Below are 24,984 nucleotides of genomic sequence, written 5' to 3'. Positions count from 1 at the left end.
TATGAAGCCACAGAACCACCAAATAGCATTACTGAGACTGCAGGCCAGTTTTTCTGACTACTAGCCCAGGGCTCTTTGTAGTATGCTGCAGTATAGATAATATATTTTATTCACTTATTGTAAGACATTTTTCAGCACCTACTAATAGGTTTTCTGCTAGGCGCTACTTTGCTGGGGATTTAAGAACTGAAGAGAAAGATGAGAAGCTCTCAGGGTGTGCACTGGAGAGCTAGAATGTACCAGAATGATAACAGAGGGTGAGTGGGGCGTTACTAGAGCTAGCTGCAGGGTAAATGGGAGAGGGGCAGAAGAGGAGTGCAGGAAGGGAGGGAAGAAAATGAAAATGTCGAAAGATCACAGGAGGAATAACTTTCAAAGTTGTGACCAGATAGTACTTGACCATGTATGTCTTGAGAAAAAGTTACTTTTGCTTTTCTTCTTTCTTGCCTTTGTTGCAGTGGATGGGTGTAGTAAGAGGCTAGGGAAGTGCAAGGTCATGGGCGAGAGATGAAAAGTAAAGAAAGTCAGTTATGTATGCCCTCACGCAGGGGTGAATTTGGCGTTTCCCCATCAGTGTGTCATGTTGGCTGTGTCTGTACAGAAGGACAAGCAGTACTTTCATGGAAAATACATTTTTCCTTTTGGTAAAAACCAAGATGTTTGCTTTTATTTACTTAATTGAGAAGGGTCTAATCAGCACTCCTCCAAGGTTTGCTCAAGGTCATCCAGGTTCCTAGGAAGCAACCCTCGCAGCAGTAATGGGGTGTGGGCCTAGGCCTTATGGAGCCGTTGCCTTTGTTAAGTGAGGTCAGCCCTCTCCTGTTCAGTGTAATGACTTCCGTTTTCTACTATCATTTATTTTTATTTATTTTATTCTACTGTCATTTATTTTTAAATATCTTGCCTCCTTCTAAAAGGAGGTCAAGGCAAATTTTAGTAAAAGTCAAATATAGAGGAAAAAATATGGAACTATTTAAACATGAGATAATTCAAAACCTGTGTCATGGATTGTGATGGTGGTGACTTAGCATCTAATTAGCAGCTACTATTTATTGGGTGTTTACTGTGTGCCACATACCACAGGTGCTGTCTCATTTAATCTCTAAAAATAACTCATAACAGTGCTCATCTACATTGTGCAGATAGGGAAACCTAGTAGCAGTAGTCTGTAAGATCGTTTTACCAGGAAGTGATAGAATGGGGACAGAGAATGGGGCAGGGGAGAAAAGGGGAGGAATAAATATAGCAGAATCCAGCTCTGATCATACTGGCAGTGAAGGTAGAATGGATAAGGCATCTCTGCATTTTCTAGCACGACCATCTGCCTTTTATCGCCTGCCTGTCATTCTCTTTAAATTTTTGTGAACTGTATATGGAACACTAAGATAATTAAATGAACATCATACCAAGAAAATTCCATGTCACATCTGTCCTTTTAAAAACGTACATGAGGCTGGGCACAGTGTCTCACCCCTGTAATCCCAGCACTTCAGGAGGCCGAGGAGGGCAGATCACAAGGTCAGGAGACCGAGACCATCCTGGCTAACACGGTGAAACCCCGTTTCTACTAAAAATATAACACATTAGTCGGCCATAGTGGCAGGCCCCTGTAGTCCCAGCTACTCGGGAAGTTGAGGCAGGAGAATGGCGTGAACCCGGGAGGTGGACCTTTCAGTGAGCCGAGATCGCGTCACTGCACTCCAACCTGGGCGACAAAGTGAGACTCAGACTCAGAAAAAAAAAAAAAAAAAAAAAAAACCTACATGAACATGCCACTTCCTTTTGACTCCTTACATAATGTGGCAGTGTGAACTCCCCCGAGTCACGTGCAATGCCTGTTTCCTAGACCCACGTGAAAACATGGTGCTGTTACATTTCAAAATGTTTACTGATTGGATAGAGTCTTCCATTGTTGTTCTGATTGGTAGTTCTTTGAGTATCTTTCTTAGATATCTTTGGGGCACCCTTCTTTCTTTTTCTGTGGACTTCCCTGTTCATCTGTTGCCCATTTTTCTATTGGTCTGTTCATTCAGGTTCTTGTTAAGGAGACTGGCCAGTTTATTATGTGTTGCAGACACCTTCCATACAGTTTTCCCTATGGCTTCTTGCTTTTGTGTTTTTTGTAAAGAATTTTCCACATGCTGGATGAAGTGTTTTTTCTTAAGTACCCATATTTCTCTTCTAACATTTATATGTTTTTAATGCTTATGGGTAGAACTTCATTGAGATATAATCGAGTATGATGAAATCTTTAGCTCATCAAGAATTTACTTTTTGTTATGGAATAAGAACTCAGCTCTGCTTATTTTCCAAACCATTAGTCATGTGGATTAGTGGCATTTATTAAATTACATTTTGGCACTCTATTCTGTTCCATTGCTCTCTGCTTTTCCAGTTACACTTTTTAAATATGAGACAGGGTCTCACTCTGTTGCCCAAGCTGGAGTGTAATGGCTCAATCATGGCTCACTGCAGCCTTGACCTCCCCGGCTCAAGTGATCCTCCCACCTCAGTCTCCCCAGGTAGCTGGGACTACAGGCGCATGCCACCACTCCTGGGTAATTTTAGTATTTTTTGTAGAGGCAGGGTTTTGCCATGTTGCCAGGCTGGTCTCAGACTCCTGGACTCAAGCAATCTGCCCACCTCAGCCTCCCAAAGTGCTAGGATTACAGGAGCATCCGGCCTCCAGTTACGCTTTGAGTATCTATTAGGGCAAATGTCTCCTCATTACTTTGTATTATTTTGTCAAGTTACAAAAAAGAATCCACTAGTATTTTAGTGGTATTCAGATACAGTATTTTATTAATATTGAGATTGCACTGACATTAAGGATTTTTGAGACAAAATTGATATTTTAAAAATTGAGTTTTTCTAAGTAAAAGCTTTTATTTTACGGTCGTTGAGGTTTGTTTTCTTCATGCGACTGTGAGACACTTCTGGTCTCACATTCCGCCCCCCACTTGTGTACCATATGAAATGTGGCTGTCAGCAGGTGGTCACTGGACAACCCCAGGTGTGCTACAGACCTGCCATTTCTCCACAGCCTCAGGTGTGTGGACGTCGCTGCTGCCACTGGCATTGGAGCCTAAGCAGGGGCTCTGCAGAGGAGACCCAAACAGAGTCAAGGCAGGGGTGCCACATCCTATGGGGGATAGTTGTATCTTTTATTGCTGTTGCAAGTTGAGGCTTTTCTTCCATTTCTTTCTAACTGGTTAGGAAAACTCTCGGTATCCTTTTAATAATATTTTTGTAGCCAATATATTTGATCAGTTATCTTAGGTTTTCTAAGATTTAAGATACAAAATCTTATCTTCAACAAATAATAGTTCTTCCTCTTCCTTTTCAGTATTCATGCATCCTATCTCTTTTTTAGAAAATAGCTAGAAAGTATTCATCTATTACTGTTTTTAAGTTTTCTTGAAAAATCAAAGTGCTTGCTCAGTTTTTTTGAATGCCTTTTGAACACAAATAATCATTTTTTTCCCTTTAAAACGTTTTCACAGTAATAATTTTGTTAATATACTTCCTGGTGGTGAACCATTCATTGCAATTCTTGGATAAAGTTTACTTGGTTGTTATAAATTGTTCCTTTATAGTACTGCTGATTTATACTCTCTGACATTTTACTTAACATTTTAAATGGTTGTTCCTGAGATTTCATTGCAGTTAACCAAAACGTCTGTGTGTTGTCAGGTTATACTGTCCTCATAATTTGGAAGCCTTCCTTCTTTCTCTGTGTTCTGGAACTTTTACAAAGTATTAAAATTATTCCTTAACAGCTCGAAAATATATTTGTGAAACTATTTCCGTCTGATATAATTGTTTTGGTGGTTAATGTTTTGATTTGTTTTATCTTCTAAGGTCAATGTGGGTCATTTGGTCATTTATATTTTCCTAGAAAGCTATTCATTTCTAGTTTCTTAATATATTTATGTAAGGTTTTGCAAAGCAATCTCTTATGGTTCTTTTTATATCTGTAACAATCCTACATTTTCATTTCTCACTTTCTTTGTACCTTCTCCTGCTCTTTGATAAAATTATCCAGAATTTAGTCTTTATTAATTGGCTTGTATCAAGAATCAGCTCTTGAATTAGTTAATTCTGATTTTCTTAGTTTATTTCTTCTTTTTTCCATAAAGTCAAATGCTTGGCTGGGTACAGTGGCTCACGCCTGTAATCCCAACACTTTGGGAGGCCAAGGCGGGCAGATCACTTGAGGTTAGGAGTTCGAGACCAGCCTGGCCAACATGATGAAACCCTGTCTCTACTAAAAATATAAAAATTAGCGGGGCGTGGTGGCAGGTGCCTGTAATCCCAACTACTCGGGAGGCTGAGGCAAGAGGATTGCTTGAACCTGGGAGGCAGAGGTTGCAGTGAGTCAAGATCGCACCACTGCACTCCAGCCTGGGTGACAGAGCAAGACTCCGTCTTGAAAAAATAATAATAATAATAAAAAGTCAAATGCTTGATTTATTTATTTCGTAGTGTGGGGGTGGTTTGTAAAAGTGTTGAAAGGCATGTCTTTTCTTTTGCTGTATTCATGTCTATGTTTTTTTGACATGTAGTTTTTTGTCATTGTTATAGTCTACACTGTCTACCATTTAAATTTCTGGTTTTCATTGACTAGATTTGTGTGAAGAGGAGTTTTGTGGGGGTTTTTGTGTGTGGGTTTGGCATCTTTTCTTTTAACTTTACTTATGAAAACTATCAAAAATACAGAGAAATATGATGTAAAAATTAAAAATGATCACCCATATGCCTACCTCATAGATTTAACTATTGTTAGCATTTTTGTACCTTTATTTTATTTCTGTATGTTTTGTAGTTGCTGTTGAAACATTTTTTAAAACTTTTTTATTGTGAAACTTTTCAAACATATTCAGAAGTAAGGAAATGTATAATGACTTCCTCCCAGGTACCCATTGCCCAGCTTATTTAAACATTTTTAAAGTGAAAATAAGGTCATCAGGATACTTCACCTCAAATACTTGTCTCTGTAGCCAAGAAACAAGTACCTTCCCCCAGCCAACCACAGTGCCATTGCTACACTAACAAGTGTAACAGTGTGACTACAGTGTGACTCCTCAGCATCATTTCATGCCAGCTCCATGTGGGAATATTTCCAGTTGTCCCTTAGGCTGCCTGTTAAGCTGTTTTTCTCACCAGCACTTAGTCAGCGCTACATTTTGTATTTGTCTTATGGGCTTAAGTCGCTTGACAGGGAGCAGTACTCCTTTCCTCTTCCCCCCTCTTCACCCCACCTTTTGTTTTCCTCTGAATGACACTGACCTGCTGAAGAGCATAGTCCCGCTATTCTGTGGAACGTCCCACACTCAGGAGTTGTCTGGTTTTTCTTTCCTGGTGTTCTGTGTAGTTTCAGCAAACTAGAAGCTAGATGTAGCAGTTTAATAAGATTTAGATTAGACAGGAGTCCCACAGTGACCACTGTTTTCTTAATACTGGAGATGCTGAGTTTGGTGATGATAATCATATCTTTTTGTTTTAAAATAGAAGTTTTTTTAATAAAAAAAATCTTTTCAGTTAGCAGGTTATCTGTGGATGATGTCTTGACACTGTATGGAGATGTCCAGTTTTCCCTTTAACGCTCTCCATCATGCTTTTAGCATCCATTGATAATCCTTGCCTATATCAAATTTCTTCAGAGGTTGCAAAATAGTGATTTTCAAATTCAGTGATTTCTTTTACTTTTTTTTTTTTTTTTTTTTTTTTTTTGTTTGAGACGGAGTTTTACGCTTGTTTCCCAGGCTGGAGTGTAATGGCGTGATCTCGGCTCACTGCAACCTTTGCCTCCCAGGTTCAAGTGATTCTCCTGCCTCAGCCTCGCAAATAGCTGGGATTACAGGCATGTGCCACCACGCCCGGCTAATTTTGTAATTTTTTTTAGTAGAGATGGGGTTTCTCCACGTTGGTCAGGCTGGTCTCGAACTCCTGACCTCAGGTGATCCCTAAGTGCTGGGATTACAGGCGGGAGCCACTGCACCCAGCCTCGTTTACATTTTTTTTTGGCAAACTTCTGTAGCAAAGAGTTTTTCCTCCCTTATCAAGAGAGTTACCTTAAATGTAACTCTTTGGTTACCTTAAAATGTAGTTAGTACTGAAAAGGCAGAGTAAATGCTTCCTAGTTTTCTGTTTACTGGTTTTCCCCCATGCTGTCTTCTATTCAGATGAAGCCATTTGGCAGCACTTTTGTCAATTAATGGAAGTCATTCTGGTTAGAAAGCCTATGTTAATCCACTGTGACTGCCAATTTAGCCAGATTTATAGTTTATGACCTAGATAGAAGAATCAAAGAAGATTTTTCTCAGACTAGTTGACAGAGCCATTTTAGTCTTGGTAAATGGCCAGAGCCTTCGGGGTACTTCAGTGCTTACGGGAGAACATCCACACTCCTTAGTGTGAGGTATAGCACTTTCCTGTCCGCAGCTTCCGCACTGCACATCCCACCTCCCCGGCCGCTTTTGAGTCACATAGTAGTAATGATAACAGCAAACTTTGAGTCTTCTATGATAAATTTTTTGCTAAATGCTTTGCATTCACATACTAATTTTTTCCAGCAGCCCTTTGCAGTAGTCATTTGTTGATGCAAGTTTTTTTAAAAAAATCATTAATTCAAGGACAAATTTTCTATGCACAGGATTATTTAGATTTTAAAAATTAGTATTTATTAAAGTTACAAATTAAGAAATGTATTTCTTCCTTACATTTAATTCAGTTTACAAAAGTTAGTATAGTATTTTAAAATCTGGCAAATTTTAACATTCTCGTCGAAAGGAACTTTAATGTTTGGTTCCACTTATAAACATAAACTCCTACAAACGTTTTTAATTGCCTTTATAAATGTAATATATCCAATTTCCTTTAAATGTATCAAATTTCAATTTAAATAAAATGTGTCCTAGTTCTAAAAAACTTATAAATCTAATTAATTCAACCTTAAGAATATCCTGAACCTTAAGTCTTTTGTTTCAATATACTGTTTATAAGTTTAAAATCAAAAGTTCAAATCAGTGACTTATTTGCATATTTTTAAATTGGCATAAGAAGGCCAACTTGGCCAAATTCTCTGAAATATAAATATATAAAACAGAAAATTCTAAATATAAACAGATTCCTTAATGCAAAAAACTACAGAATTAATCACGTTTGATTCTCTTAAACTTTGCCATTTAGTTCTAGATCTTCAGGACTTAAGACTTTTTTCCCAGGTAAACTTGGGGTGTACTTTCTCAGTCAGCTGAAGCATGAGCTGGAACTCCAGGTGAGTTCCATTGGGTGGCACCGCCTTTATTATCTCGAGGGTGGTGCCTATGAGATGGCTTTGTCACATAGTCCGGATTCCTTAGATCCTAGTCGCCCACCACCTCTTTCTTCCTTCTCCTCAGGGTCTGCCCCTTTCCACCCAGAAGATCTTGACTTTTTACTTGTAGAAATCTTTGAACCTGATGGAATCCTCTGTTCTTTTCATTTGTTCCTGATTTGGTAGGGCAATAATTTGTAATTAACTGGCATTTATTTTAATTTTGAATAGTTTTCATGGGGAGTTTGCCATCAGTATTATTATTAGTAGCTTACCGATGAGGAATCTTGGGCTTCAAGGTTAAGTGCCTACCCGAGGTCAGACAGTTGGTAATGAGAGTTCTGTCAGTTGACTCCAGAGCTGTGCATTACACCCACCTGCCCCTGCGCCTTGCAGCTCACAGCTCTGACAGGCCTGCTCTTTCACGGCACTTTGCCTTGGAATACGCTCCTCCTCCAAGAATGCCCCCGACCATTCCCCAGATGCCTCTGTCCTCATCCATTCTGCCAAGTTTCACGACTTGGTTTAAGCATCGCCTGAAGCCTTCTCAGCCAATCCCTGGCCTCCCCAAACCCACAGAACTTGATCACCTGCACCTGTGTTTTGTGACTGACCCATCCACTACACATGCTTTTGTCCTCACACTTCCAGTGCCTCTGTCAGACATGTCTCTATTAGACAGAAAGTTCCCTGGGACAGTGACTGGCTCCTGCCTCACCAGCACCTAATACACTGTGTGGCTGTGGCTGTGGCTGTATTAGTTACTTTTATTGAATAAATGAAATCCTAATGTACTTTTTAGATAATAAAAAAACTACTGTCTGCAAAAGGTTAGCCTGAGGCAGTTTTTGGGGGTAGTGAAACCATTCTCTAGCTTGACTGCACACACATAGAAACGAAGCAATTTTATTGTATGTCAGTTTAGAAATTGCCCCACTTTTTGAGGATTGGAGTGGGTTTTCACTTTTATTTATTCATATAATATAAAATGATGTTACATTTAACCGTTTTTACATGTGTATAAAAATTGAAACTCTAGGAGACGAAGTGTAGGTTTTAAAAGTTACTTAACAAAGACCTCTTACATTTGTGTGGCATTAGATAGGTTTATAGTGAGAGATGTGTTTACATAATAGTCTCTTTTTCCTTTACCTTTCAAGTTTAATCTGCTGGGAAAAAAAAGTCAAGCCTATGAACCCAACCATAAAAATTTTTTGAACTTTAAAAAAATTATAGCCATACTTTAGAAAGCAAATTCTGTTTCTTTTCATCATGTTATTGAAAGCTACAAGTGTTTGAATTGTATATTTTGGCTAATATTACATTAAACATGAAGTCATTTGATTTTTCAGATAATATATTTGAAGTCAGCAATATTTAAAAATACAATTGGACTTACTGTTTGATCTGGAAGGGGATAACTCTTTCCTAGAATAGTAATTATTTTTCCTGATAGTGGCCCCCCACCGATTCTTCCCGAAAACTGTTAGAACAGTCAGAATGTGTGTATTCTCCTATTGAAAGTGTAAAGGTAGAATGCTGCTCATAGAGCGAGCACTTAGAGCACTTTGCTGCAATGATGCACCTCTTGTCAGGTGCGAAAACCTGCTAAGGCCTCGGAGGCCGTTGATGGGCGAGGCTTGTAGTTGAGTGTGGCGTCCACTGGGGGGTGACAGAGACCAGCGTAAGATCAAGCAGGGACAAGCCTGAAGGGCCTGAGAGGGACTCTTCCTTGCTTTTTAGGGACTGTTAGAATATTCTTTTGTTGGCTTCTTTTTTAAGAAAAAAAAAGTTACTTAAGAAGAAAATAATAAACATTTTTGCTTTTTTCTAAAATGTATCAAGTTACATTCCTTTTTGTTGAAGCAGATTATTCTAATTGTTAGCACTGCCGTAAAAATACCACTTAGGCAAACACTAGTGAGAAATATAAAAAATGTGGTATTTTCACAAAAGCATCCCCTGCTGTATCTGTGAGGAGTTGTGGTGCCTCCTTACCCTTTAAGGAGTAGGGCAGTAAGTCTTTCTTTTTTTTTTTTTTTTTAAAGTTTTAGGGTACATGTGCACCACGTGCAGGTTTGTTACATATGTATACATGTGCCATGCTGGTGTGCTGCACCCATTAACTTGTCATTTACATTAGGTATATCTCCCAATAATGCTATCCCTCCCCCCTCCCCCCACCCCACAACAAGCCCCGGTGTGTGATGTTCCCCTTCCTGTGTCCAAGTGTTCTCATTGTTCAACTCCCACCTGTAAGTGAGAACATGCAGTGTTTGGTTTTTTGTCCTTGCGATAGTTTGCTGAGAATGATGGTTTCCAGCTTCATCCATGTCCCTACAAAGGACATGAACTCATCATTTTTTATGGCCGCATAGTATTCCATGGTGTATATGTGCCACATTTTCTTAATCCAGTCTATCATTGTTGGACATTTGGGTTGGTTCCAAGTCTTTGCTATTGTGAATAGTGCCACAATAAACATACGTGTGCATGTGTCTTTATAGCAGCATGATTTATAATCCTTTGGGTATATACCCAGTAATGGGGTGGCTGGGTCAAATGGTATTTCTAATTCTAGATCCTTGAGGAATCGCCACACTGACTTCCACAATGGTTGAACTCGTTTACAGTCCCACCAACAGTGTAAAAGTGTTCCTATTTCTCCACATCCTCTCCAGCACCTGTTGTTTCCTGACTTTTTAGTGATCGCCATTCTAACTGGTGTGAGATGGTATCTCATTGTGGTTGGCAGTAAGTCTTTATTCCAGTTCCTATGTGGGTTTTTTTTGTTGTTGGTGGTGGTTTTTTTTTGTTTTTTTTTTTTTGTTTTGTTTTGAGACAAGAGTCTCGCTGTCGTCCAGGCTGGAGTACAGTGGCGCGTTCTCGGCTCACTGCAAGCTCCGCCTCCCAGGTTCACGCCATTCTCCTGCCTCAGCCTCTCAAGTAGCTGGGACTACAGGCGCCCGCCACCACGCCCGGCTAATTTTTTGTGTTTTTAGTAGAGATGGGGTTTCACCATGTTGGCCAGGATGGTCTCCATCTCCTGACCTCGTGATCCGCCCACCTCGGCCTCCCAAAGTGCTGGGATTACAGGCGTGAGCCACCAGGCCAGGCCTCCAATTCCTGTGTTTTTAGGGAGAGGAAAGGGAAAATAAAATTTTAGGCATGAGACCGTAGTGGAGTGAGCAAAAACATGATTCTGTCTATTGAAAAGAAGCCCAGAATGCAAGCGTGGATAATAAATAGGAATGCTTATTGCCTATATATAGTTTTCTGTTTTGACATCAATTATGCTTGAGTCTTTTAGTTACAGTTAGTTGCTTAGGGGTGAAAGGAGATATTTAAACCAAAGACAAGTAGAGCAGTGTTTGTGTGGTGGGGTTAGGGGTGGTAGTTCAAGCAGGCTGAGATAGCGCTGAAAATAGATCACACCAAAATGTTGAATGCTTTATTTGGACCTACTTCTGTGAAGAAGGGTAGAGAATACTAATCGGCATATAAAAATGTTACTGGTGATGGCATTCGTCCTTCTTACAGGGTCTGCATGATGTGTTTTCAGTTTGGTGGAGGTTGAATAATTAATCTCTAGAAAGGAACCACCTCTGTAATGAAGTCAAGGAGATTTTCCTCTTCATCATAGTAGAGGCCAGATCCTGGCATGGCGTCCTTGGGTTCCGTATTGCTGGTGGAGCTGAGGCCTCTGTCCCTACAGAGGTTATGAAAAGCCAGCGAGTCCCCGTGGGCCCTCCATGAGGTTCCCTGCGGCTGCCTCCATCCTCCACCTTCTCCATCCTCACGCCCTCTGCGCTCCTGGCTGCTGCTCTGGTCCTCTCCATTACTTGCCTTCCGTGACCTCCCCGCCACCTCTTCGTTCTTCCTCACCTCTCCTTCACTGTCTCCGCCCCTTCTTGCTTCCCCTCCTCAGGAGAGGCACAGTGTTACTACCTCCACAGTGCTGCCCCGGGGGCCTGAGGGCCTCCCTGGAAATGTAAGCTGCATATACACTGCTCATTGTGGAATTTCTGAGAATATTACACTATTCAGAGGTATTAGGCAGCTGTGGGAGAAACGTGTAGATGGCATAATCACAGCGTTAGCATCAGCAAATGTTCATGGGAGATGGACGTTGGTGCAGGTATCATGAGCGTGCACGGGCTATACTTGTTAGTATTTAGCCTGCTCCCTGGCCATGGATCACTCTAGAAAGCAGGAGTGAGCTGGCACTGTTTAAAGTGAAGCAAACCCCAGCCCTGTAGTCTGGTCTGGGCACTTGGGAATGCCCGTCCCCCACTGTGCAGGGCCTCCAGCCTCACTTGGTTTATTGTCTTTAAAATGTGGAGGAATGGGTTTTTCAGTACCTGTATTTGAAAGGCTTTCTTATATCCCTGTCTGCTGCCTTTTGCGTCCTTATTGAAAATCTCTGCAGAACAAAGAGGCCATAACCTCTAATGTTTTTCTACAGTTGAGGTATTTGCCATATTCCTCTTAAACAGTAGTTCCTAAAGAGAGGTTATCATTTAGGAATTGATTAGAGGCAGCGTCATTTTGTCTGTACTGGATTTTTTTCCCCCGAACCCTGCTACATCTAATTTCTTAGTAATATGGATCTTGGATATTTATAACCGTCAGGTTTCTGCCTGTGTATATGGACAGTGTGTCATTACTCTAAGTCATATGAATATTTGAATGAACAAACATTGTTAACACCTTCCTTGTGATTGTATTATGCTTTTAGATACTATGGGAAGGAATACAAAAGAAGTAAGTAGGTTATAGCCTACTAGGGGGAGGGAAAAGATATTAGAGACTACCATGAAAGAACTTTAAGATGCTACTTTTTGGACATTTCAGAACAGTCACAGATTTTTTTCCCAGTGTGCATTTTGGCCTCTTGTCCATTCAGTAAATGGAACGTGTTAAACTTTTCCTTTAATTCACATAGATGTGTGATGTATAGACTATTAGGCACTCTTCCTTAGAGAGAGACATTTCTGTGTTTACTGGAATATAAAGTAGAATTAATTATAAGGTAAATATTTTTCTTACTCCTTATATTAAAAAATTAAATCTCCTACGTATGTATGACACATACCTTTGCATTTTGTTTTGTGCCTGAAATTACCACCTCAGTCCTTCCATTACTTCTCAATTGGTTTTTTCTTTCTCTTAAGAAACACATGCCTTATATTGGTAATTCTACATTTTACTATGTGTCCAGCTCAGTCTTTACTGATATGTGCCTCCTCTGTGTCTAAAGGATTCCAGAATGAAAATCTGTGAATATCACAACATAGGAATAGACCATGCCATGGCAACATTTTCCTCAAAGGTGTTCCTCATTTTTCCCACACCTCCTCCCCTCCACTCCCACGCTACAGTTTGTTGTCTCCTGCACCACACTGGTGTTTTATGAAACCATCTTGCTGCTGTCCTTGACCTCTCTTCCCTACCCTGTCCCTGTAACTAACGCCAGCCAAGGGCCTCTGTGTATTTGAATGAGAACTAGGGGAAGGACAGGACCACTCCTCTGAGTGAGGGGTGTAGGCACTAGTCCAGTAGTGTTTCGCTTCCATGTTTTCAGTGAAAAAGAGGTTTTAGAATGAGAACATTTGAACAAATATTGATAGGAGGAACTTGAAGCCAAGTGCGGCCAAGCTGTGACTAAGAGACCCTGGAACATACCATTCGACTGAGTGAACTGTGACTGACGGTCATCTGGGAAAGGCTGTGGAGCCAAACAGGTGTTTGAAGGACAGTGATAAGAAAAATGTAGTTCCACTTTTTACAGAGGATTAAAGTTGAATAATGTAAATCACAGACAAGTAAACATGATGCCTCTCTGAGGCAAGAATCAATAAATGGATTAATTAAAAATGGATTTTTGATCACTCAGAAAGCAAAGAAGGTGATCACTCATCATGACTCCATCAAGTGATGCCATACTTGATTAATCTGACTTTGTTTTTTGGTAAGATTGCTCATTTATTTTTATTTTATTTATTTATTTATTTTTTTTGAGGCGGAGTCTTGCCTTGTCGCCCAGGCTGGAGTGCAGTGACACCATCTCAGCTCACTGCAAGCTCCGCCTCCCGGGTTCATGCCATTCTCCTGCCTCAGCCTCCCTGGGAGCTGGGACTACAGGGGCCCGCCACCACGCCTGGCTAATTTTTTTTTTTTTGTATTTTTAGTAGAGACAGGGTTTCACTGTGTTAGCCAGGATGGTCTGGATCTCCTGACCTCGTGATCCACCCGCCTCGGCCTCCCAAAGTGCTGGGATTACAGGCGTGAGCCACCGCACCCAGCCGCTCATTTAATGAATTGGAAGAATGCCGTCAACAAAAGTAAAGTGTCTGGCAAAGTCTTAAAATACTTTTTTGGATAAGCTAAAAATATTTCTTACAAGTCATACACCAAAACTGCAGATTTATGTCATCCTACCTGTAGAACAGTATTCTGTGCTTTTAAACTTCATACTTCTCTGTTACTCAGATTAATACATGTTTACAGCAGAAAAAATATGTAGTAGTTAAGGAAAAATAATCATTCAATCTAAGAGCATTTAAAAACTGTATTAACCACTACTAATGTTTATTTCTTTTAGTCATTTTTGTAGACATATGTATTGATTTATGCCTGTATGTCATTCATAGTAAATGAGATTATACTACACATATTGTTTATAACTTTCTTTTTAACTAGTTAATGTTAAAAATACATTAATATGGCAGTAGGCTGCTACAAGTTTCTATACCTTATTTCACCATATTTTTGTTTCATAATTGTTACTGAATTTCACAAATCCTCTATGCTGAGGATATAAGTTTTCTAAAAGAATGCAGTTTTGAACATCCTTACAGCAAATATTTTGCATATCCCTTAATTATCTTAGGATAAATTCTCAAAGGTGGAATTCCTAGATCAAACATTTCAATATGCATTGTCAAATTGGAGAATTTGTTTCTCCAAGCCCACAGTAGTGAGATATACCAATTTAGAAGTATTTTAATTTGCATTTTTCTGATAACTTGTGATAAATTTACCTGCTTTTTTCTTCTTTGAGTTTCCTGTTCATATTCTTTATTTAGTTTTCTATATAGGGCATCCTCCATTTCCTTTGAGAGTTCTTTACCTTTTAGAGAAGTTAGGGTGCTCCAGCTTTGTTCTTACTCAGTGCAATACTTGTTACCAGTCACTTGGATGAAAGCGTTGGTAGCATGGTGCCAGATTTGTGGATGGCGTCACATGGGGAGGTATAATTAATGTAAAATTCCAGGGAGATCCCAGATTGAAATGACGAGTCTAAGTAAGATAAATTGAGATAGGAATCAATGTAAAGCACTTTGAACCTGTCTAAAAACAGCTACCCTCATGAGCTGCTTAATGAACTTTCGGTCAACAGTGGACTGCATATAGGATGCTGGCCCAGTGAGATGAAAATACCGTATTTTCACTGTCCCGTTTCTATCTTTAGATTTACAAATACCTACCACTGTGTTCCAGTGACCCTGCAGTATTGAGTACAGTAACATGCTGTATGTGTTTGTAGCTGAGGAGTACTAGGCTGTATCATAGAGCCTCGGTGTGCAGTAGTCTGTGCCATCTAGGTTTGTATAAGTGCACTCTGATGTTCACACGATGGTGAAATTGCCTGACAACTTATTTCTCAGAACATATGCCTGTCATTAAGTGATGCATGACTATATAGAGTAATAGCAACTACCAGTTCCTAAGCGGCTTCTATATGTTGGGAAATATGCTAGGTTTTTCTTTATATATTAACTCTTACCCTCATAGCGGATCTATAAAATAGATATTGCCGTTTTCATTTATGGATGAGAATTCTGAGACTCCCGAGTTCACACAGCTTATTGTGGCAGATTCAAATTCAGGTCACTTGTTCCTGTTGACCCTGCTGTTCCACTGTGCCTTGGAGACACACAGCTTAACAACATTTGGGAAACATTGTCTCTAAAGGGAGGGCTGTACAGTGTGACCGCCAGACAGCTGATACACTCTCCACTACAGTGTTCAGGATGAGGGAAGTAATCGCCCATCTTAGTTCAAACCTAGAATATTGCTTAAATTCTGGGTTACTACACTTAAAAGGGGTACGATTTTACTTGATTATCATCAATAAATAGTGATAGCTGAGTGTCTAGGGAAAACACTTTGGAAGCCAAACCCATGTTAACCATTCTCAGGAATAAATTGGTGACCACAAGACATAGAAAACTGCATACAGAAATCTGCAAAGTATTGAAACTCTAAATGCCCCTATAGGGTTGTTACTGCCTGTGTCTACCTTCCACATTTGCTTTGCCCAGTTGTTTTTTTGATGGGGTTGTATGAAATACATTTTATTATAATCACTGTAGTTTGTTTCATTACATTGTTGACACTGAAAATGTGCTAGGACCATACAAGCAAATTATCGCAAATAATGAAGTAGGTGACTTTTGCTAACAGAAAAAGGCAGTCCCTGAAACTTATTTAAAACAATCCAGTTTTGAGATTGGTGATATAGAGCTAAGGGTAGCTGCCCTTAGAAACGCCTCATGTCAGGTGAATTGAGTTTTCACTAATTGAGAATTGATGCAGAGTGAAACATGGAAATCAGAATCTGGGCACCTGCAGGCAGCGCTGAGAGCAGCTTGGGTGCTTCCGCCGCCAGCGCGATGTGGGGAGAGCACGCTTAGGCGGAGCAGCAGAGCAGCCAGAAATCTATTCCTTTTTTGGTTTTGTTTGTTTTTTAAATACTGCTGTGGAGAATCTTAAAAGACATTTTAAATTATTTCATGTGAGCTAAAAAGTTGGTGGCTCTCTGCAGGCCAGTGAGTGGTGGAGAAGTGAGGCAGCTTCCAGGGCTCCGTGTGACAGTCTCTGCAGCGAATCCAGTTTTGCCCCTGTGACAGCGCATCTTCAGGTGTGCATTCACCACTCTGGGCGTCACAGTTTTCCTTTTCTTTAATGGTTATGTTTTTCATCAGGTTTCTTCTTGCTAACCTGAAAAGGATGTTTTGGTGATTGTCCGATATTACTGTCTGATGGAATATCAGCCAGCCACTGAATTAGCCAATCAGATTACTGTGTTCTGCCCTTAGAAAATTGTCAGACAGTGAGGACTAAAGGAAAGTTTATAAATTCAGTTTTTCTATTATTCATGTCTTTATACCTTCTTGATAAATTGTGTTTGTTGGGATTATTTGCCTACAGGGAAGAAGGCATTCATATATTTATCTGGGACTAAATGGATGACTGCCTGTTTGTAGAGCTGATAGAAAAAAACTTTTGGAGGATTCTGGATAGGTTTTAATTTTATTTTTATTGCTTCTTTTTAACCTGATGTGCTGAATAACTACTTGAAGTATTCTTGACTTGTTAGTACTTAGAGTCTACTTTCTCCATTCCTGGCATTTCAAGGTTATTTCACATACACATTCATAAAACAAAGAAAACTTTTCTGAATTACAAGCATTTTAAAGTTTGGGTTGCCAATTGAAATAATTGGTCCACATATTATAAAATATATTTCTTACCAAAAGGTATAAGAACAACGTGGGTTCTGCCAGCTGTTCCAGAATAGGATCTGCCTGTGGCTGTCTCAGGCCAGGAGTTACGCTGTGTGCTGCTTGCTCTTTCACAGTTCACATCTAACACATTGAGCAGGTGTGCAGATACTACCTTAACAATTATCCAAGAAGCAACTTCTTCTCACTGCCTCCACGGTGGTATAGTGGAGGAGGAGGAGCAAAGGCTCTGGAATCAGCTTAGGGTTTGAATTCTGGACCTGTGACTTGCTGGTGGTGAGCCTTTGGGCAGGTTAGTTTCTGCCTTCATTTTCCATCAAAATGTGGGAAAATAGTAGAGCCCTGCACTGTCTGCCTATCGCAGGCCTTACAGGTACAGCTTTCTGAGTAGTGGCCAGCACGCAGTGACTGCCTAGTGAGTACCAGCCATTAGTGTCATCATCATTCAGTAGTACCACAATTGAAATCCCGGCCACCATTAAAGTGATCTTTCTAAGATAGACATGAGGTCGTGTAATTCTTCTACTGAAAAGCCTCTAGTATTTTATTGTTAACTTGGAATAAAATCCAAATTCCTTGCTGCACTCTTCAAGGCCCCATGTGTGCCTGCCTGTCCGCGACTCAAGGCCCATGCTCAGAGGGCCGCCTCCTTGCTGGCACTCTCCTGCTCTGCCCTGCCCAGCTCCCAATCATTTTAATTCCTTCTTCCTAGTTTAATTTTCTTCAGGGCACTTTGTATAAGTAGAATATAGGCTGCAGAAAGACAGAGACGTCACTTTTCTCATTCCATCCCTGTATTGTGGGCAACCAGAACAGTGTCTGGTGCACAGTAGTTGCTTTATGTATTTGCTGAATGGATGAATGAGTTGAAACAAACTGTAATTGCCCATTCTAACACTTGTTATTCTTTCACATGTATAAAATAAGGAGCTTGCATAAACATTGTCAAAGTAAAGTTCCATTGAAACCATCAAAAATTTCTCTGGGACTTCATGAAAACGGCACAGGGGAAGAGAAGAGTGAACTGGGAAAGAAAATACTGGGTTTTCACTGGCTTCCTGCCACTGTGAGATGGCTTGGCTTCTCCTAGGCTCTGCTTTCCCCTGTAGAAAACGCAGGGAGGACTCGATGTCTCTGGAACCTTTGGGCCCTTCAGAGCTGCCCAGGAGAGGGAAGAGGAAAAGAGAGGAAAAGACGTTTCACTGGGAGGAGCCCTGGACCCACCCACCCCCTGACTTTAACTAGAGCAGCTTTGTGTATATTTTGTTTTCTATATGGGGGTTTCATATGAAATATGGCTTAAAAAAAGAGTCTGCTTTTTATTTAAAAACTACTGAATCAGAAGAGCACAAAGGTTGTTTTAGCTCAATTATTCTGATACTGATAGCTTAATTATTTAAAGGATATTGTTTCTTCATAATTCTCTGTTCCCCCCTCTTCCCCCAAAAAGATCACTGAATATTTTTGTGGAAATATCCTAAAGAAAATTATAATGTGCATAAGTGACAAAATTATCATCATGAAGACTGTAAGCTATGTGGAAAAAAAAGACCACATCTTATTCTCAGCACTGATGTACCCACCACTCAGTGCAGTGCCTGACCCTCCAACAGGCTCACTCAGTAAATATTTCTAGATGGGTGGGTGGCTGGATATTTGAAAAGAGCAAAAATGCATTTCTAAATGACAGTACATTATTTCGTAAAAACAGGTGAAAAACATGGAATTTTAAGTGAAGTCTGTTGTTTCTTCAAGATGATGTTTATTGGATACACGTATTGTAAAAGATAATTTTTAAAACAGTTTGTTAAATGGCCAATCTGTTATACCTTCAATTCCTCATGAATTTTCTGCTATTTAAAATATAAAACCGATAGTATCCAGTATGATTTTCTTTTTTTTTAAATTCCTTTTCTTTTTTTGCATTTAGAGTAGGATTCTTTTAGAATGTTAGTTTTCAGATAGAGAGTACTTTTTCTTTTGATCAGGAAATTGTACTGTGGGAGTATTTAATAATAATAATCTATTTGAGGACAACTTTGAGACCACAGTTGGTCATCAGTTGAGTTTTAAATTTTGCAGACCTGCTTGGAGTTGACAGAAGTTGAACTGAGATTTCAAAACCATTGTAGTTGTGGAAGGTTAGAGTGAAAGTAATGTAGTGTTGAGACACTGAGCTACTAACCTGCCTGTTAGGAATAGAAATGAGAATATCAGCTTTGCAGGCTTGAAAAAGCATTAACAACTTGTCAACAAAATACAAGAATCGTGTTATACGATTGTATGAAACTTATGCATAAAGTTACAAAATATTCCCACCCACAATACATTTGACCTAATAGGATTGTGAGTGTTGGTATGTTTTAGTATCAGTCTCTAAAAAACACCTCTCATCAGCTACCAACTTTCTGTGGTATAAACAGCGTGTGTATATGGTATAAACAGTGTGTTGTATGACAGTGTGTTGTATGTCAGCGTGTATCTGCACACAGATGAAAAGCATGCCATTGTTACTAATGAACTGCTTCAATTGGGTACTGTTTCCTCGTGTATTATCTTACTTAGCCTTTCTCTTTCTTTCTAGGTAAAGAGGATGAATATCCAAAGAAGCCCTTGGGGCAGCTTCCACCTGAATTTCAGTCTTGGGGCGTCCATCACTTGAGCAACGGACAGAGGAGCGTGGGCCGGCCGAGCCCGCAGGCCAGCGGCAGGAGGGAGAGCGGGGCGCCCCACAGGAGGCACGAGCACTCCCTGCACCACCAGAGCAGGACCGGGACACCCGAGAGCGCACAGCTGCCAAGACGGAAATCGGTGGAGGAGGAGAGCAAAAAGCTTAAAGATGAGGCAGATTTTCAAAGAAAACTCCCATCGGGTCCACAGGACAGTTCCAGGCAATATAATCACGCAGCTGCCAACCAAAATAGCAATGCCACTTCAAATATCAGGAAGGAATTTGTGCCCAAATGGAATAAACCGTCAGACGTCTCAGCTACAGAGAGAACTGCCAAATACACCATGGAAGGCAAAGGTCGAGCAGCGCACCCCACGCTCGCAGTCACCGCCCCAGGTCCTGCCGAGGTGCGGGTGTCAAACGTGCGGCCAAAGATGAAGGCCCTGGATACTGAGGACGGGAAGCGGGGCTCCACTGCATCGCAGTACGACAACGTGCCGGGCCCGGAGCTGGACAGCGGCGCTTCCGTGGAGGAGGCGCTGGAAAGGGCTTACTCCCAGAGCCCACGGCATGCTCTTTACCCTCCCAGCCCGAGAAAGCATGCTGAGCCGAGTTCTAGTCCATCAAAAGTATCCAACAAGTTTACTTTTAAAGTACAGCCTCCAAGTCATGCACGATATCCGTCCCAGCTAGATGGGGAAGCCCGAGGGCTAGCTCATCCCCCCTCCTACAGCAATCCCCCCGTTTACCACGGAAACTCTCCCAAACACTTCCCTACTGCCAACAGCAGCTTTGCTTCTCCACAGTTTAGCCCTGGGACTCAACTGAATCCTTCCAGGAGACCTCATGGTTCTCTTTCCGTCAGTGCTTCTCCGGAGAAATCTTACAGCCGCCCAAGCCCCCTTGTACTGCCGTCTAGTCGAATAGAAGTCCTCCCTGTTGACACTGGTGCTGGGGGATATTCGGGCAATTCAGGGTCACCAAAGAATGGAAAATTGATCATTCCGCCAGTGGATTATTTGCCAGATAACAGAACATGGTCAGAAGTTAGTTATACATACAGACCTGAGACGCAGGGACAGTCATGGACCCGAGATGCTAGCCGTGGCAATTTACCAAAATACTCAGCCTTTCAACTCGCACCCTTTCAGGACCGTGGCCTCCCTGCAGTTTCTGTAGATAGTCCCCTGAGGTATAAAGCTTCACCGGCCGCAGAAGATGCCAGTCCATCTGGATATCCATATTCAGGGCCCCCGCCTCCAGCCTACCACTATAGGAATCGGGACGGGCTTTCCATCCAAGAGTCAGTGTTGCTGTGAGATTTGATGTGTACTTGCTAAAGACGAGAGAAACCACATGAAACCTACATTGCTATGTTCATAATTGCCAAAGCGGTATTTATACTGTTGTAAACAACTCGCACATCTCTCCTGTCTGTTAGTAATAAGAATACAGGGAAATGTCTTCAGCCCCACGTAGATGCTGCTGAAGATGAGCGTTTAAATTGCATCATCACTGACCTGTTAGAATTTAACCCGGAAACATAGCAATAGCATTTAGGGATGCACGCACAATGGTAATTTATTACTCAGTTCCGTTTATGTTTTTCACCAAAATCTGAACATTTTTACTCTGTTGGCTCATTCTGTTTTGACTAATGTTACAAAGTACTGAAAAAACTGTAGAATAGATATTTTTAACGCTATATGTAGTGTATGTGTCTTTTAATAGATATTGGCATCTATTCATACACATTTGAACACAGAGCTAAAGAAACGTTTTTTAAAAAACTACTTTTAATCCAGATCCATGGAATAATATGTAATTCTCGTTTTCCTTGTCTTTTAGTCCAGTTTTTCTTTTTCCCTCTCATATTTGTAACCTGGGTCCTAAACTGACTGAAGAGTTTCTCCTGACTTTATTAATTGCAGTCTCACAGAATGCTCATCATTCTCCTTCAGCTGTTGCCATTTTCTTTCAATCTGAAAATTAAAGACATTGGAGAGAAAGGCTAACCACTTAATGGTGCTTAAAAATCGGGGCAGTTAAAATAAGTTTACGGCCAAAGGTGCAGCAGTGCTTATCATACATATCCACATACTAAGAGATTGGTCTTAGTGCGTTTATGCCCTTTGTTCTGGTCTGACTCTTGTGAATCTCAGAGCAGGAGAAGTTGCAGCTTACTGATCCCTCAGTGCTCACAGTACTCATGTGGGGCAGTCACACTAACTAGATTAGCAATGTGGTTACTTCTTTCTTCTGCCTCGACTCACATAGCTTCTCCCCACGAAGGTCCCAGGGTGGCCATTTACACAATCCATTTCTGGCCTCTTTATGGAATGTAATTGACGGATATTGCTGCACCTCATCGGGCCATTACATTGTCCATGTTAAAATTATAAAAATGATTCTAGTTTTTCACAGGAGTCTAGGATTTTGATCTTTTAAAAAATACAGTGTGATTTCATGATTTTGAAAATCTTTTTTTTTTTTTTCATTGAAACAAATTCAAGTTCTTGGCTTAAAAAAAAAATTAGTGATGTCTTTAAAAATATTCTGTTACACTACACATACCAATACACTGACAAAGATTTAGGCACTCCAAGAGAGTATGACTTCGTGTTTAATTGGGGAGCTTGTTTTCAACATTGCTTATATTTGAATAGTAGAAAACCCGACACTGATGTTTCTTCCTGTTGCAAGGTGGGGCTTTAAACTTCAAGGTACAAAAGTATGTCTTTTAAAATGAAAGTAACGTTTGTTTAGCTAGTGAATGTGACAATATATTTTATGTATATAATGAGTCTAATGTAATTTTAATCAACTTGGTAATGATGTTATTAAATAGCAAAACAAGTGCAGTGTATTAAAGCTAAACACTACATTGAAACGCAAACAAAATTCTGATGAAATAACTGGGCTCTTGATTCAGATCAGGTGGAAGCTGAGAAATAAATGTATATAAATATGTAGCTGAGGATATTAATTCCCATTATATAACCATAATTCTGTGACTTGTAATAAACCAAGCTGTACAATTTAGTTTATAATAGCAGTATCTGAGCTGCTCCAAAATATATATATCAACAATGGTAAATACTGTAGATTTTATATATATATATATATGCAAAAAATATATATATACACACAAGCACTATTTTCTTATGTCATTTATGACATTTTTATCTGTATACTTTTTTGATGTGATTGTTTTTTAACATGCTAAAAGTAATAAGTATATTTTGTTTTGTGTCTTTTATGTGCATTTTTTTCATACGGCAAAAATGGTGCACCCCCAGATGCTTTGAAGGCTAATTCTCTTCTAATGGAGTAGCTGTTGCCTAGTATTCACCTGTGTTACTTTGTATATGTCACGGTTCTATGTTTAATGCTTTACTAATTTCCAGTAAGACTATATTTAAAACTACATAGTCTTTCCTTATTTTATTTAGTATGACATTGTTAATAGCAATAAGGTAGCATTTCTAGTCTTCCTCATTACAAAATGTAGCTGTTTTCTAAGTAGGAAAATGTAATTTGAAATTATCTTGCCACCATACAGTTTTACTTTTTCAAATTTATTTTTTAATAAGAGATAATGAAATAATGATATAAAGAGATTGGTAAAGTATATTTATGAAAAACCCATTTAGTACAGAGTTTCATAGTGTAGACACTGATTTTACCCTGTGACTGCATGTACATGGTGTATTTTGCCATTAAGTCTTTTATTCGTGGCAATTTTGCCTTAGTAAGCGCTTGGCGTAGTTTCTATTTTATAGAATATTTAGTCTGAGAGGTTAAAGAAACTAGACCTAGGATCTCAAAAGTTTTAAAACTTTGACGTTTTCATATGTTTGTTTATTAATAGGATTTTTTAAAAATGAACATCTTTTTAAAGCTGGGAAATGTATATAAATTCAGGTATCAGTATCAATAATAGACTGTTTCATTGAAAGAATGAAAAGAGGCCAGGTGAAGTGGTGGTATAAATTTAGTGATTTATAAATTTAGTATTTGCAGTGGTTCATGCCTGTAATCCCAGCACTTTGGGAGGCCGAGGTGGGCAGATCACGAGGTCAGGAAATCGAGACCATCCTGGCCAACATGGTGAAACCCCATCTCTACTAAAAATACAAAAATTAGCTGGGCGTAGTGGCATGTGCCTGTAATCCCAGCTACTCGGGAGGCTGAGGCAGGAGAATCGCTTGAACCAGGGAGTCAGAGGTTGCCGTGAGCCGACATCACGCCACTGCACTCCAGCCTGGAAACAGAGCAAGACTCCGTCTCAAAAGAGTGAAAAGAGATTCAACCAAGAGGACAGCTCTGGAGAAGAAAAATAGATGTTTATAGGATGCGATTGTTTCAACTTTCTTTTTCCATTTTAAGAAGATTCCATTTCGGAAGAAGATTCTGAAATTTACAAATTTCGCCATACTCAGTGGGACTTTCAAGTAGGCTTTCATAGTTGCAGTCACTTCAAGTCTCTCCCTCGGGTTCCCTTAGGATGCAAGCACAAGAACAGACACCTGGTCAGCATGGTGCTGAAACCCCTTTCTCTTCACTGTCATGGTGCGAGAAAAGCATGCCATGTCTACGAGTAGGGATCTCTTCACAGAGGACCTACGGCTTCATCTTCTGCACTGAAGATTATTCTTGGTTATGTTTTGGAATCAGTCCTTTATCTTAGTGTGCACTTGATTGTGAGTTTTAAGATTATGGTTTTAGGATTTCTTTTATTTTTTGTCTTTTATTTTAAATTGTTCTTTAATGGATTTTAAATGTCTGTATCTAATGTGGGTATTAATGCTTAGTGGCCAAGTGGATTTTAAGCAGTGAAACTTTTTTTTTTTTTTTTTTTTGAGATGGGGTTTCGCTCTGTCACCCAGACTGGAGTACAGTGGGGAGATCTCAGCTTACTGCAGCCTCTGCCTCCCAAGTTCAAGCGATTCTCCTGTCTCAGCCTCCCAGGTAGCTGGGATTAAAGGTGCCCGCCACCACACCTGGCTTTTTTTTTTTTTTTTTTTGTATTTTTAGTAGAGACAGGGTTTCACCATGTTGGCCAGGCTGGTCTCAAACTCCTGACCTCAAGTGATCCACCTGCCTCGGCCTCCCAAAGTGCTGGGATTACAAGTGTGAGCCACTGTGCCCAGCCCAGACTTTTAAGATGACCCAAAGTCATGAGAATAGGAAAAAGGAATCTGATTAACATTTATGCATTTTATTTTCAGAAGGACTTTCAGTTATCCATAAATCTAAGCATAACTGCTACCATTTATACATGAGAAAATGACAGAGGAACTAATATAAGAGCAGATCTTGACCCTTGCTGGGTCTTTAGAATAACTATAATTCTTTAGAATTATTGAGTGAACTTTAAAAAAATTTTCTGCATAGATTATATCCCAGACCACTTAAATCAGAATATCTTGGATGGAACCCAGACATCAGATTACTGTATTTTC

The 24,984-nt window shown here is 40.0% G+C and overlaps 1 protein-coding gene across 4 annotated transcripts in view; it reads left to right on the top strand.

The window, feature by feature from the left end:
• Positions 1–22,757, top strand: part of USP6NL (USP6 N-terminal like) — a 151,100-nt gene extending 128,343 nt beyond the window's left edge. For all 4 annotated transcript variants that reach the window (XM_054435474.2, XM_054435477.2, XM_063669550.1 and 1 more), the window contains one exon: positions 19,433–22,757. In XM_054435474.2, coding sequence (XP_054291449.1) covers positions 19,433–20,838 — 1,406 coding nt within the window. In that variant the 3' untranslated portion in view covers positions 20,839–22,757. The remainder of the gene's footprint in view (positions 1–19,432) is intronic.
• Positions 22,758–24,984: the final 2,227 nt, after the last annotated feature.

This window comes from Pongo pygmaeus, chromosome 8 (genome assembly GCF_028885625.2).
Source record: "Pongo pygmaeus isolate AG05252 chromosome 8, NHGRI_mPonPyg2-v2.0_pri, whole genome shotgun sequence".
Lineage (NCBI taxonomy): Eukaryota > Metazoa > Chordata > Mammalia > Primates > Hominidae > Pongo > Pongo pygmaeus.
The sequence above is the reverse complement of the archived record's forward strand: the minus strand, read 5'-3'. Positions and strand labels throughout refer to the sequence as shown.